The following is a 13870-nucleotide window of genomic DNA, read 5'->3' on the forward strand; positions in this document are numbered from 1 at the left end:
AATTCTCTACCATTTGGAATTTAAATAATGGGATTCTGAGCATTATCCTTTTGTGCCTGGAGGCTACAGGCTTAATAGATGGTAAGCATTGACCTGAAATCGGCAATAAACACCAGGAATGTAGATTGGGAGATTAAACCTGGGAGATCATAGGACCATAGCTTTATCAACAAATCTAATGGAAAAAAGAAAAGAAAGCTCAGTTATTAATGTAGTTTTTTATACTGAAACATTAAAGGAAGTCTTTTTTCTAGTACCAGTGTTTCCCAGTTCTATTCATACTTCAATATTTTCTGAAGGTTCATTACAAGCAAGTCACAATAAATATAAACTCCATGAAGCTAAATACTCATTTATTTTGTATGATCAGCACCTCTAAATTTCGGTTATTTAGTAAATAGTAGCCAACTATTTATTAAAAATAGAATTGAATGTATAGAAAAGCAAAAGTTAAAAGATCCAGATATAATTTCATATAAGTGCAATAAAATTATTAGTCTTATTCTAATAGTCAGTTTCTACAGCAAAAATTTACTGCTATTTAAGTAATTTCTGTCTGTTTTATGTTAATGGATATTTAAGACAATTTAACTACTGATAAATATATCAACTAAATTTATCAGAAAACATTTACAATTAGGGCTAAATCTTCTAAACACATGCCACTATTAGTGTCTATTTTAATTCACATTAATACATATTTGAAGTGCATATTAAAAATGAATTTTTATAATTTATTATGCATAGGAATTTATATGCATATAGTTAATAAATAGAGAATAATTAATTAATTAAAAGCACATTTCTTTTGTTACATTTGCAATTGGAATGTTTACTGTAAAAATGTTGACTTCAATTACTTTAATAGAGTTTTTTTCAAAAACTGATGATATATTTTTATAACCAGCCATTAGACATACATGCCATTGTGCATTGTCATCTTCTTTCCCAATAGCTAGTAACTTGGTGAGTGGGTTTTCTGTGAGGCCAGCATCACTGTCCAGAGTTGTGTGTGCATGCTGCACAAGAGGCCCACCACTTGGCACTGCAGGTTGTGACCATTTAAGAGTTGGATTGATGATCTGATGATCAAGGGTCATGAAAGAGTTTACTTTCTGTCTCTGGGCTTTCTGTAGTTGAGGCCTTGCAGAACTTTCCAGGTGTGCTGGGACCTACAAGATCAAAATTAAACAAATACAATGTGCAGCATCAGCTGTGAAATTAGAGTTCTCCTTTCCACAATTGCACTAGGATAATAAACACACTACACTATAGCACCTAGTTTCTCTCAAATCTATCGTCCATACTTCTGTCATAAGTTACATACAATTTTAATGGGTTATGATTATTAAGAAGTAATTTAAACTTTAATAAAATATTTTAAATGCTAACCAGTTTTTTTAAATGAGTAGCCCTAAAAATTAGGAATAAATATAAAAACCACAATATTTTTTGAGGGTCTAAAAAATGAGGGCCTAAAATAACGTAAGGAAAATACAGATGATTCACTATTACAAGTAATTTGTATATAATATGTATTACTTGGATTCCTTTATATTACACATAAATATTCTATGGAATATGATCAAAACTTTGTTCTTAAGAAAACTAAAAATTATAAGAGAGCAGGAACTAGAAATATATGTACAAAATATTAAGTGTGAAACTGTATGGGTAGTGAAAATCTAGATGATTTTTTTCTACTTTTCTGTACTTCCCTATTTTATCCTGAGCCCAGTTTTATTTTTTTAATCTTATTTTTAAACCCTTTCATATTTTCACCTTATAATAATGAGAAAGTGGTATAGTCATTATTATGACTTGAGAGGAGCATTCAGAAAAAAATCTAACAACGATTGTCATCTGTCAGCTAAACAACTGTCCAGTCTGCCAAAATCCCTTTTTCAAAATATACCACATACCTTCAAAATTTTACACCTTCAGTCTAGTTATCATAGTTAATATTGTACTATCATTTGTGTAAGGACAACTTTAAGCATTTCAAATCTGCCCTTTAAAAGCCTGTGAACGTAGTTTTGCCTGGCAGTAGTCTTTATATTTACTGTGCTATTCTGTGGCTTCTAATACATTTTTCTCAAGTGGCCTATATATAAACCGATTTAATATTTCCCTCATGTTAAACAATAGTAAATATTGCTGTACAGTGCTTATTTTTCCTTTTATTTCAGTTACACAAACTACTCCTTAAATCCCTTAACATGCATTAGCCCAGATAAATAGCCTCTACAAAGTATTTTGCATTTAAATTAGCTGGTTTGGGGTACAATATTGTAGTAGTTACTTTAGTTTAATTCTGTTATGCTGACATTTTTAGCATTATTTTAATTGTACTAGCATAAAATAATTTTTCAGTCATATAAAAAAGATTAAGATTGGTAATAAAGATTACACATATTACTAATTATATTGCTATGAGCTTTAAAGTTGTAAAATAACATTTCATTAAAATGCCAGTGGTAATTTTTATAGGGTAGTTATTTAGATTATCCTACTGTTCTAAATTAATTCTTTTTAATCTGTATACATTTATGAAATATATGTTATGAAGAACACTTTCAGTTTCACAAATCTGAATGATCTTTCACACTATGCAACTGAATGCCAAAGAACATTGTATACCTACAATTGGGAAATATCTCTTGTTCTAAGAAGAATATGTTGAATCAGAATTTACAACATGCATTAACTAATTCATTTTTTACTTTTCATCCATTCATTCCAAAAGCCTCACTGAAGCACTTACTCTTGTGTTATATCAAGAATACAAAAGAAGTCACAGATGTGATCCCAAGGTTATAGGAGTTTACAATCTATTGGGCAGTATTAATATCAACTATAGCAACAACAACGATAATAATATTAAGCAACAGATACTAGGCACTATGCTAAACAATTTACATATATTATTTTATTCCATCCTTGTTTTAACCTTAGGAGATAGGTACCATTAGTTAGTATCCCTATCGCACTATATAGATGAAGCCACTAAAATTTAGAGAGTTTAAATGGCATACCTATTACCATTCAGCTAGTGAGAGAAAGAAGTGGAATACAGAGTCTGTCTTCCTCAGCAGTACAATATCGGTTCCTGAGTAAATAACTGAAATGTTCACAATGCAAAGCAAAAGCTCCATAACACATGCAATGAAATTAAAAAGCAGTGGTTTTAAAAAAACATATTGAAAGAGAAAGTGATTTTAAGTCAGCTGTTGGAAGGAGAGATAGTCCTACACAGCAGGCAAAGGAAAGAACATCTCAAATATTCTCAGCAAACTATCGCAAGGACAAAAAACTAGACACCGCATGTTCTCACTCATAGGTGGGAATTGAACAATGAGAACACTTGGACACAGGAAGGGGAACATCACACACCAGGGCCTGTTGTGGGGTTGGGGGAGGGGGAGGGATAGCATTAGGAGGTATACCTAATGTAAATGACGAGTTAATGGGTGCAGCGCACCAACATGGCACATGTATACATATGTAACAAACCTGCACGTTGTGCACATGTACCCTAGAACTTAAAGTATAATAAATATATATATAAAAATAAAAAAGAAAAAGAAAATCTCAAATAGAAAAGATCAAGATGAAACAAGACAAGAAGTTGTGAGACAGTCACAAATGTTACTCATGCAAAAGAAGTCACAGATACTTTTCTCAAAGCAAGAATACCATCTCCTCTTCAGGCCACTCTATACAGAGTCAGAATAAAATATAGTATAGGACTAACTCTAATTCTCCCTAAATTATTGATTATCTGTGAGGAATTACAAAAGTTTAGCAGGCAACAGTGAGGACTGTGTTGGAAGCTATCTGTATAACATCTGTAAACTAAGCAGAAGAATATAAAAACTTGGTGTAGCATGGAAAGATTCAATAAAATGTGATTATACTGTTCCCTAGAAAAAAAATCTCTGACTTTACTAATCATGAACTAATATCAGAACAACAGGATAACTCATTGTAAAACACCAGTTTAACTATGTACCACTAATTTTAAAATACCTTAAAAATTGCCTAGGTTATAAAGACATAAAATTATCTTGTGAATTTCTCTAACTGGATGTGCCAATATTTTGTGGTATAAAGTAAATGAAATTATAGGTTGCCATTGTTCATTTGTTCACTTATTCAAGAAACAGTTTTTGAGTATCAAGCATATGTGGGCACTAAGTGGTACACTGAAGGTAGAAGGCAGATTAACACAGTGTCTGCCCTCAAATAGTATACAGCATAGTCACAATCCAGACAGGGTAGTAAAAAATGAGTTCTTCATGGGAAAGGACTGTATTTATCTTGCTGGCTGCTCAACTGCTATGCTTCTTGTACATAGCCCAGAGAATGACAGACAGCAGGCACACAAAAATATGTGTTTATATGTGTTCATATAAACACATATAAAATGTTTTATATATATATATAAACATATAAACACATATAAAAATGAAAGAATGAGTCATTAGAGTAAATCTTGGGAATCCACTAGAAGACCATATAAACCATAATCAGGATATCAAAGTATTTGCTAGGAGGTCAGAGCAGCTACAGATTGTGATTTGTTTCATTGAATTCTCAAAGAGGTAAGACCATCAAAATGAAGAGAATTTTTTTGGTTTTTAAAACAATAAGTAAATCGTATCTTCAGAACTCAAAATTATGTTTCAATATTATCATCCTAACATGCTGCTATTGCAAATTAACCTATATATAGAATATTTTCCTTTACCCAAAACCTTCCCACCACATTACCAACAGCTTATTTATAATAGTTTCTTTTACATCCAGTACATCCTGCCTATCAAAAAAAATTACAAGACATACTAAAAGGCTAAAAAACATGGTTTGAAGAAGCAGAATAAGCATTATAACCAGACTCAGATATGGCAAAGAAGTTAAAATGATCAGACCAGGATGAATTTTTTTAAAACTATGATTAATATGCTAATAGATAAAGTAGCCATCATGCAAGAGGAGATGGGCAATGCAAACAGAGTGATAGAAATTCCAAGAAAAAAAAAACAAAAAGGAATACAAAAAATCAAAAACACTGTAGAGAAATGAAGAATGCTTTTGATGAGTTTATTAATACACTGAAGATGACTGAGAAAAGGATCTCTGAGATTAAGGATTTCACAACAGGAAACTACAGAACTGAAAAGCAAAAAGAAAAAGCTTAAAAACAAAACAAAACAAAAAGAATATCTAAGAACTGTGGGACAATGACAAAAGATGTAACATGTGCACAGTGGGAAAACCCAAGGGAAGAGAAAGGGAGAAAGAAACAAACAATATGTAAAGCAATAATGACTTAGAATTTCTTCAATTAATACAATGTACCAAACCACAGATCCAGGAAGCTCAGAGAACACCAAGCAGAATAAATGCCAAATGAAAACAAAACAAGAACAAAAAACAATCTATACCTGGGCATAATATATTTGAAGTACAGAAAATCAAAGATAAAGAAAAAAGCTCTCGAAAAAAAATCTAGAAGAAAAAGCACCCTACCCATAGAGAAGCAAAGATAAAAATTACATCTGACTCTTCCTTACAAACCATGCAAGCATGGAGAGAGGAATTAAATACTTAAGGGATTGAGGGGGAAAAAACCCACCAACCTAGAATTCTATAGGTTGTGAAATTTCCCTTAAAAGATAAAGGAGAAATAATGACTTTTGTAGACAAGCAAATACTGAGGAAATTTGTTTTCAGTAGCCCTGCCTTACAAGAAATGCTTTTAAAAATTCCTAGGAGGGAAAGAAAATAATGTAGGTCAAAACGTCAGACCTACATAGAGAGACAAAGAGCATCAGAAACAGAATAAATTAAGGTAAAATAAAGTTGCTTATTTTCTTATTCTTCATTGATCTACATTAATGTATTTAAAATAATAAGGCAATCATGGGAGGAGGTTCCAAGATGGCCAAATAGGAACAGCTCCAGTCTACAACTCCCAGCGTGAGTGATGCAGAAGACAGGTTATTTCTGCATTTCCAACTGAGGTACCAGATTCATCTCACTGGGGCTTGTCAGACAGTGGGTGCAGCCCACGGAGTGTGAGCCAAAGAAGGGCGGGGCCTCGCCTCACCCGGGAAGCACAAGGGGTCAGGGAATTCTCTTTCCTAGCCAAGGGAAGTCATGACAGATGGTACCTGGAAAATCAGGACACTCCCACCCTAATACTGTGCTTTTCCAGTGGTCTTAGCAAACGGTACACCAGGAGATTATATCCCACGTCTGGCTCAGAGGGTCCCATGCCCATGGAGCCTCGCTCACTGCTAGCACAGCAGTCTGAGATTGAACTGCAAGGCGGCAGCGAGGCTTGGGGAGGGCCGTCCACCATTACTGAGGCTTGAGTTGGTAAACAAAGCGGCCGGGAAGCTTCAACTGGATGGAGTGTACCACAGCTCAAGGAGGCCTGCCTGCCTCTGTAGACTCCACCACTGGGGGCAGGGCATAGCTGAACAAAAGGCAGCAGAAATGTCTGCAGACTTAAATGTCACTGTCTGACAGCTTTGAAGAGAGTAGTGGTTCTCCCAGAACGGAGTCTGGAGATCTGGGAACGGACAGACTGCCTCTTCAAGTGGGTCCCTGACCCCCAAGTAGCCTATCTGGCAGGCACCTCCTAGTAGGGGTTGACTGACATCTCATACAGCCCCAAGTAGCCTATCTGGCAGGCACCTCCTAGTAGGGGCTGACTGACATCTCATACAGCCGGGTGCCCCTCTGAGATAAAGCTTCCAGAGGAAGGATCAGGCAGCAAAATTTGCCATTCTGCAATATTTGCTGTTCTGCAGCCTCTGCTGGTGATACCAAGGAAAACAGTGTCTGGAGTGGACCTCCAGCAAACTTCAACAGACCTGCAGCTGAGGGTTCTGACTATTAGAAGGAAAACTAACAAAGAGAAAGGACATCCACACCAAAACCCCATCTGTACGCCACCATCATCAAAGACAAAAGGTAGATGAATCCACAAAGATTGGGAGAAACCAAAGCAGAAAAGCTGAAAATTCTAAAAATCAGAGCACCTCTTCTCCACCAAAGGAGCGCGGCTCCACACCAGCAATGGAACAAACCTGGATGGAGAATGACTTTGAGGAGTTGAGAGAATAAGGCTTCAGAAGATCAGTAATAACAAACTTCTCTGAGCTAAAGGAGGATGTTCGAACCCATCACAAAAAAGCTAAAAACCTTGAGAAAAGATTAGACAAATGGCTAGCTAGAATGAACAGCATAGAGAAGACCTTAAATGACCTGATGGAGCTGAAATCCATGGCACAAAAATTACGTGATGAATACACAAGCTTCAGTAGCTGATTTGATCAAGTGGAAGAAAGGGTATCAGTGATTGAAGATCAAATGAATGAAATGAAATGAGAAGAGAAGTTTAGAAAAAAGAGTAAAAAGAAAGGAACAAAGCCACCAAGAAATATGGGACTATGTGAAAAGACCAAATCTACATCTGATTGGTGTACCTGAAAGTGATGGGGAGAATGGAACCAAGTTGGAAAACACTCTTCAGAATATCATCCAGGAGAACTTCCCCAATCTAGCAAGGCAGGACAACATTCAAATTCAGGAAATACAGAGAACGCCACAAAGATACTCCTCAAGAAGAGCAACTCTAAGGCACATAATTGTGAGATTCACCAAAGTTGAAATGAAGGAAAAAATGTTAAAGGGAGCCAGAGAGAAAGGTGAGGTTACCCACAAAGGGAAGCCCATCAGACTAACAGCTGATCTTGCCGCAGAAACTCTAAAAGCCAGAAGAGAGGGGGGCCAGTACTCAAAATTCATAAACAAAAGAATTTCAACCCAGAATTTCATATCCAGCCAAACTAAGCTTCATAAGTGAAGGAGAAATAAAATCCTTTACAGAAAAGCAAATGTTGAAGATTTTGTCACCACCAGGTCTGCTTTACAAGAGCTCCTGAAGGAAGCACTAAACATGGAAAGGAACAACTAGTACAAGCCACTGCAAGAACATGCCAAATTGTGAAGACCATCGATGCTAGGAAGAAACTGCATCAACTAACGAGCAAAATAACCAGCTAACATCATAATGACACGATCAAATTCACACATAACAATATTAACCTTGAATGTAAATGGGCTAAATGCTCCCATTAAAAGACACAGACTGGCAAATTGGATAAAGAGTCAAGAGCCATCAGCGTGCTGTATTCAGGAGACCTCTCTCACATGCAGAGACACACATAGGCTCAAAATAAAGGGATGGAGGAAGATCTACCAAGCAAATGGAAAACAAAAAAAGGAGGGGTTGCAATCCTAGTCTCTGATAAAACAGACTTTAAACCAACAAAGATCAAAAGAGACAAAGAAGGCCATTACATAATGGTAAAGGGATCAATTTAACAAGAAGAGCTAACTAAACTAAATATATATGCACCCAATACAAGAGCACCCAGATTCATAAAGCAAAGAGACTTAGACTCCCACACAATAATAATGGGAGACTTTAACACACCACTGTCAACATTAGACAGATCAACGAGACAGAAAGTTTACAAGGATATACAGGAATTGAACTCAGCTCTGCATCAAATGGACCTAATAGATATCTACAGAACTCTCCAGCCTAAATCAACAGAATATACATTCTTCTCGGCACCACATTGCCCTTATTCCAAAATTGACCACATATTAGAAGTAAAGCACTCCTCGGAAAATGTAAAAGAACAGAAAATATAACAAACTGTGTCTCAGACCACAATGCAATCAAACTAGAACTCAGGATTAAGAAACTCACTCAAAACCACACAACTACATGGAAACTGAACAACCTGCTACTGAATGACTACTGGGTACAGAACGAAATGAAGGCAGAAATAAAGATGTTCTTTGAAACCAATGAGAACGAAGACACAACAAACCAGAATCTCTGGGATACATTACAAGCAGTGTGTAGAGGGAGATTTATAGCACTAAATGCCCACAAGAGAAAGCAGGAAAGATCTAAAATTGACACGCTAACATCACAATTAAAAGAACTAGAGAAGCAAGAGCAAACACATTCAAAAGCTAGCAGAAGGCAAGAAATAACTAAGATCAGAGCAGAACTGAAGGAGCTAGAGACACCAAAAACCCTTCAAAAAATCAATGAATCCAGGAGCTGGTGTTTTGAAAAGATCAACAAAATTGATAGACTGCTAGCAAGACTGTTACAGAAGAAAAGAAAGAAGAATCAAATAGATGCAATAAAAAATGATAAGGGGGATATCACCACTGATCCCACAGAAATACAAACTACCATCAGAGAATACTGTAAACACTATGCAAATAAACTAGAAAATCTAGAAGAAATGGATAAATTCCTGGACACATACACCCTCCCAAGACTAAACCAGGAAGAAGTTGAATCCCTGAATAGGCCAATAACAGGCTCTGAAATGGAGGCAATAATTAATAGCCTACCAACCAAAAAAAGTCCAGGACCAGATGGATTCACAGCTGAATTCTACCAGAGGTACAAAGAGGCGCTGGTACCATTCCTTCTGAAACTATTCCAATCAATAGAAAAAAAGAGAATCCTCCCTAACTCATTTTATGAGGCCAGCATCATCCTGATACCAAAGCCTGGCAGAGACACAACAAAAAAAGAGAATTTTAGACCAATATCCCTGATGAACATCGATGCAAAAATCCTCAGTAAAATACTGGCAAACCGAATCCAGCAGCACATCAAAAAGCTTATCCACCACGATCAAGTGGGCTTCAACCCTGGGATGCAAGGCTGGTTCAACATATGCAAAAATCAATAAATGTAATTCATCATATAAACAGAACCAAAGACAAAAATCACATGATTATCTCAATAGATGCAGAAAAGGCCTTTGACAAAATTCAACAACACTTCATGCTAAAAACTCTCAATAAATTAGGTATTGATGGGACGTATCTCAAAATAATAAGAGCTATCTATGACAAACCCACAGCCAATATCATACTGAATGGGCAAAAACTGGAAGCATTCCCTTTGAAAACTGGCACAAGACAGGGATGCCCTCTCTCACCACTCCTATTCAACATAGTGTTGGAAGTTCTGGCCAGGGCCATTAGGCAGGAGAAAGAAATAAAGGGTATTCAATTAGGAAAAGAGGAAGTCAAATTGTCCCTGTTTGCAGATGACATGATTGTATATCTAGAAAATCCCATCGTCTCAGCCCAAAATCTCCTTAAGCTGATAAGCAACTTCAGCAAAGTCTCAGGATACAAAATCAATGTGCAAAAATCACAAACATTCTTATAAACCAAGAACAGACTAACAGAGAGCCAAACCATGAGTGAACTCCCATTCATAATTGCTTCAAAGAGAATAAAATACCTAGGAATCCAACTTACAAGTGTTGCGACGGACCTCTTCAAAGGGAACTACAAACCACTGCTCCATGAACTAAAAGAGGACACAAACAAATGGAAGAATTCCATGCTCATGGATAGGAAGAATCAATATTGTGAAAATGGCCATATTGCACAAGGTAATTTATAGATTCAATACCATCCCCATCAAGCTACCAATGATTTTCTTCACAGAATTGGAAAAAACTACTTTAAAATTCATCTGGAACCCAAAAAGAGCCCACATTGCCAAGAAAATCCTAAGCCAAAAGAATAAAGCTGGAGGCATTATGCTATCTGACTTCAAACTATACTACAAGGCTACAGTAACAAAAACAGCATGGTACTGGTACCAAAACAGAGATATAGACCTATGGAAGAGAACAGAGCCCTCAGAAATAATACCACACATCTACAACCATCTTATCTTTGACAAAACTGACAAAAACCAGAAATGGGGAAAGGATTCCCTATTTAATAAATGGTGCTGGGAAACCTGGCTAGCCATATGTAGAAAGCTGAAACTGGATACCTTCCTTACACCTTATACAAAAATTAATTCAAGATGGATTAAAGACTTAAATGTTAGACCTAAAACCATAAAAACCCTAGAAGAAAACCTAGGCAATACCATTCAGGACATAGGCATGGGCAAGAACTTCATGACTAAAACACCAAAAGCAATGGCAACAAAAGCCAAAATTGACAAATGGGATCTAATTAAACTAAAGAGCTTCTGCACAGCAATGGAAACTACCATCAGAGTGAACAGGCAACCTACAGAATGGGAGAAAAATTTTACAATCTACCCATCTGACAAAGGGCTAATATCCAGAATCTACAAAGAACTTAAATTTACAAGAAAAAATCAAACAACCCCATCAAAAAGTGGGCAAAGGATATGAACAGACACTTCTCAAAACAAGACATTTATGCAGCCAACAGCAGACTCATCATCACTGGGCATCAGAGAAATGCAAATCAAAACCATAATGAGATACCATCTCACACCAGTTAGAATGACAATCATTTAAAAAGTCAGGAAACAACAGATGCTGGAGAGGATGCGGAGAAATAGGAACACTTTTACACTGTTGGTGGGACTGTAAACTAGTTCAACCATTGTGGAAGACAGTGTGGCGATTCCTCAAGGGTCTAGAACTAGAAATACCATTTGACCCAGCCATCCCATTGCTGGGTACATACCCAAAGGATTATAAATCATGCTGCTATAAAGACACATGCACACGTATGTTTATTGCGGCACTATTCACAATAGCAAAGACCTGGAGCCAACCCAAATGTCCATCAATGATAGACTGGATTAAGAAAATGTGGCACATATCCACCATGGAATACTATGCTGCCATAAAAAATGATGAGTTCATGTCCTTTGTAGGGACATGGATGAAGCTGGAAACCATCATTCTGAGCAAACTATTGCAAGGACAGAAAACCAAACACCACATGTTCTCACTCGTAAGTGGGAACTGAACAATGAGAACACTTGGACACAGGGTGGGGAACATCACACACTAGGGCCTGTCGTGGGGTGGGGAGGGGGGAGGGATGGCATTAGGAGATATACCTAATGTAAATGATGAGTTAATGGGTGCCGCACACCAACATGGCACATGTAGACATATGTAACAAACCTGCATGTTGTGCACATGTACCCTAGAACTTAAAGTATATTAAAAAAACAAAAATAAAATAATAAGGCATTTGACTATGTATGCATATATATATACATATATATATGCTTACGTATGCTTATATAATAATTAAAATTAATGACAGCAATTATACAAGTGGCAAGAGGGAGAAATTAGGAATATTATTTGGTTGTTACAAGATATTTCCCAGAGGAGATGGGGGAAGATGGCTGAATAGAAACCTCCAGCAATCGTCCTCCATGCAGGAACAACAAATTGAACAACTAGCCACACATAAAAACACCTTCATAATAACCAAAAATCAGGTGAGCAATCACAGTATCTTGTTTTAACTTCATATCACTGAGAGAGACACTGGAGAAGGTAGGAAAGACAGTCTTGAATTGCCAACATCTTCCCTCCCCCAACCCTGAAATGGCTCGGAGAGAGTATCTGTGCTCTTGAGGGAGAAAGAGTGCAGTGATTGTGGAACTTTGCTTTGGAACTCAGTGCTGTCCTGACACAGTGGAAAGCAACATAGGGCAGAACACAGCTGGCACCCACAGAGGGAGCATTTAGACCAGCCCTACCCGGAGGGGAATTGTCCATTCCAGTGGTCAGAAGTTTAGTTCTTGCAAGTCTCACCACCATGGGTTAAGCTCTCTGGGTTTCTGAATAAACTTGAAAGGCAGTTTAGGCCACAGAATCTGCAATTCCCAAGCAAGTCCTTGTGCTGTGCTTAGCTTACAGCCAGTGGACTTGGGGAACATAAGACCTAGTGAGATACCAGCTGGGGTGGCAAAGGGAGTGATTGTGCCACCTATCCCCCAACCTAAGGCAGCACAGCTCACAGCATCAGGAAAGACTCTTTCCTTATGCTTGAGGAGGGAAAGGGAAAGAATAAGGAAGACTGTGTCGTGCAACATGGCTACCAGCTCAGCCACAATAGGATAAGAACAAGGCAGAGTCTTGAGGCCCTCATTGCAGAGCCTAGCTCATGGCCATTTCTAGATACATCCTGGGCCAGAAGGGAACCTACTTCATAGCAGGGAAGGATCCAGTCATGGCAGGATCTTTAAAATGCTAATTAGACCCTGGGCCCTGAATAATCAGCAGTACTACCCAGGCAGTACTTGTGATGGGCCTTGAGTGAGACTCAGAGACATGCTGGCTTAGATGTGATCCAACGTATTCCCAGCTATGGTGGGTGTGGGGAGAGACTCCTTCTGCTTGAGAAAAGGAGAGGGAAGAGTAAAGAAGACTTTGCCTTGCATCTTAAGTAAAAGCTAGCCACACCGGGGTAGAGCACCCAGTGAGCTCTTAGGGTCCTCAATTCCAGAACTTGGCTATCAGACAGCATTGCTGGACATTCTCTTGGCTAGAGGGAAGCCCACTGCACTAAAGGGAGAGTCCTGGAGCTGGCAGCATTCACCAAAAGCTGACTGAAGAGACCTTGGGTCTTGAGTGAACATTGGGAGTAACCAACCAGATAATACTCACCATAGGCCTGGGGCAGTAATAGCTTTGGAAGAGTCCGTAGCTTGTGAAAAGGAAAAGAAAGAGTGGGAAGGACTTTGTCTTGTGGATTGGGTGCCAGCTCAGCTGCAGTAGAAAAGAGAACCAGGTAGATTCCTAAGGTTTTCAAATACAGGCCCTGGCTCCCAGCTGGTATCTCTGGACTAGCATGGGGAGGGGGATCTCATCACCCTGAGGGTGAGGACACAAGTCTGGCTGACTTTACTACCTGCTGATTGTAGGGCATTAGGGCCTTGAGAGAAACACAAACAGTAGTCAAGCAATGGTTACCACGGGCCTTGGGCAAAACCCAGTGC

General features: G+C 37.9%; 1 protein-coding gene across 2 annotated transcripts in view; it reads right to left on the reverse strand.

Moving 5' to 3' along the window:
- Window positions 1-13870, reverse strand: part of TFEC (transcription factor EC) — a 177100-nt gene that overhangs the window by 48277 nt on the left and 114953 nt on the right. For both annotated transcript variants that reach the window (XM_055115330.1, XM_003808658.4), the window contains one exon: window positions 921-1172. In XM_055115330.1, the coding sequence (XP_054971305.1) occupies window positions 921-1172 (252 nt within the window). The remainder of the gene's footprint in view (window positions 1-920; window positions 1173-13870) is intronic.

Source organism: Pan paniscus, chromosome 6, assembly GCF_029289425.2.
Source record: "Pan paniscus chromosome 6, NHGRI_mPanPan1-v2.0_pri, whole genome shotgun sequence".
NCBI lineage: Eukaryota > Metazoa > Chordata > Mammalia > Primates > Hominidae > Pan > Pan paniscus.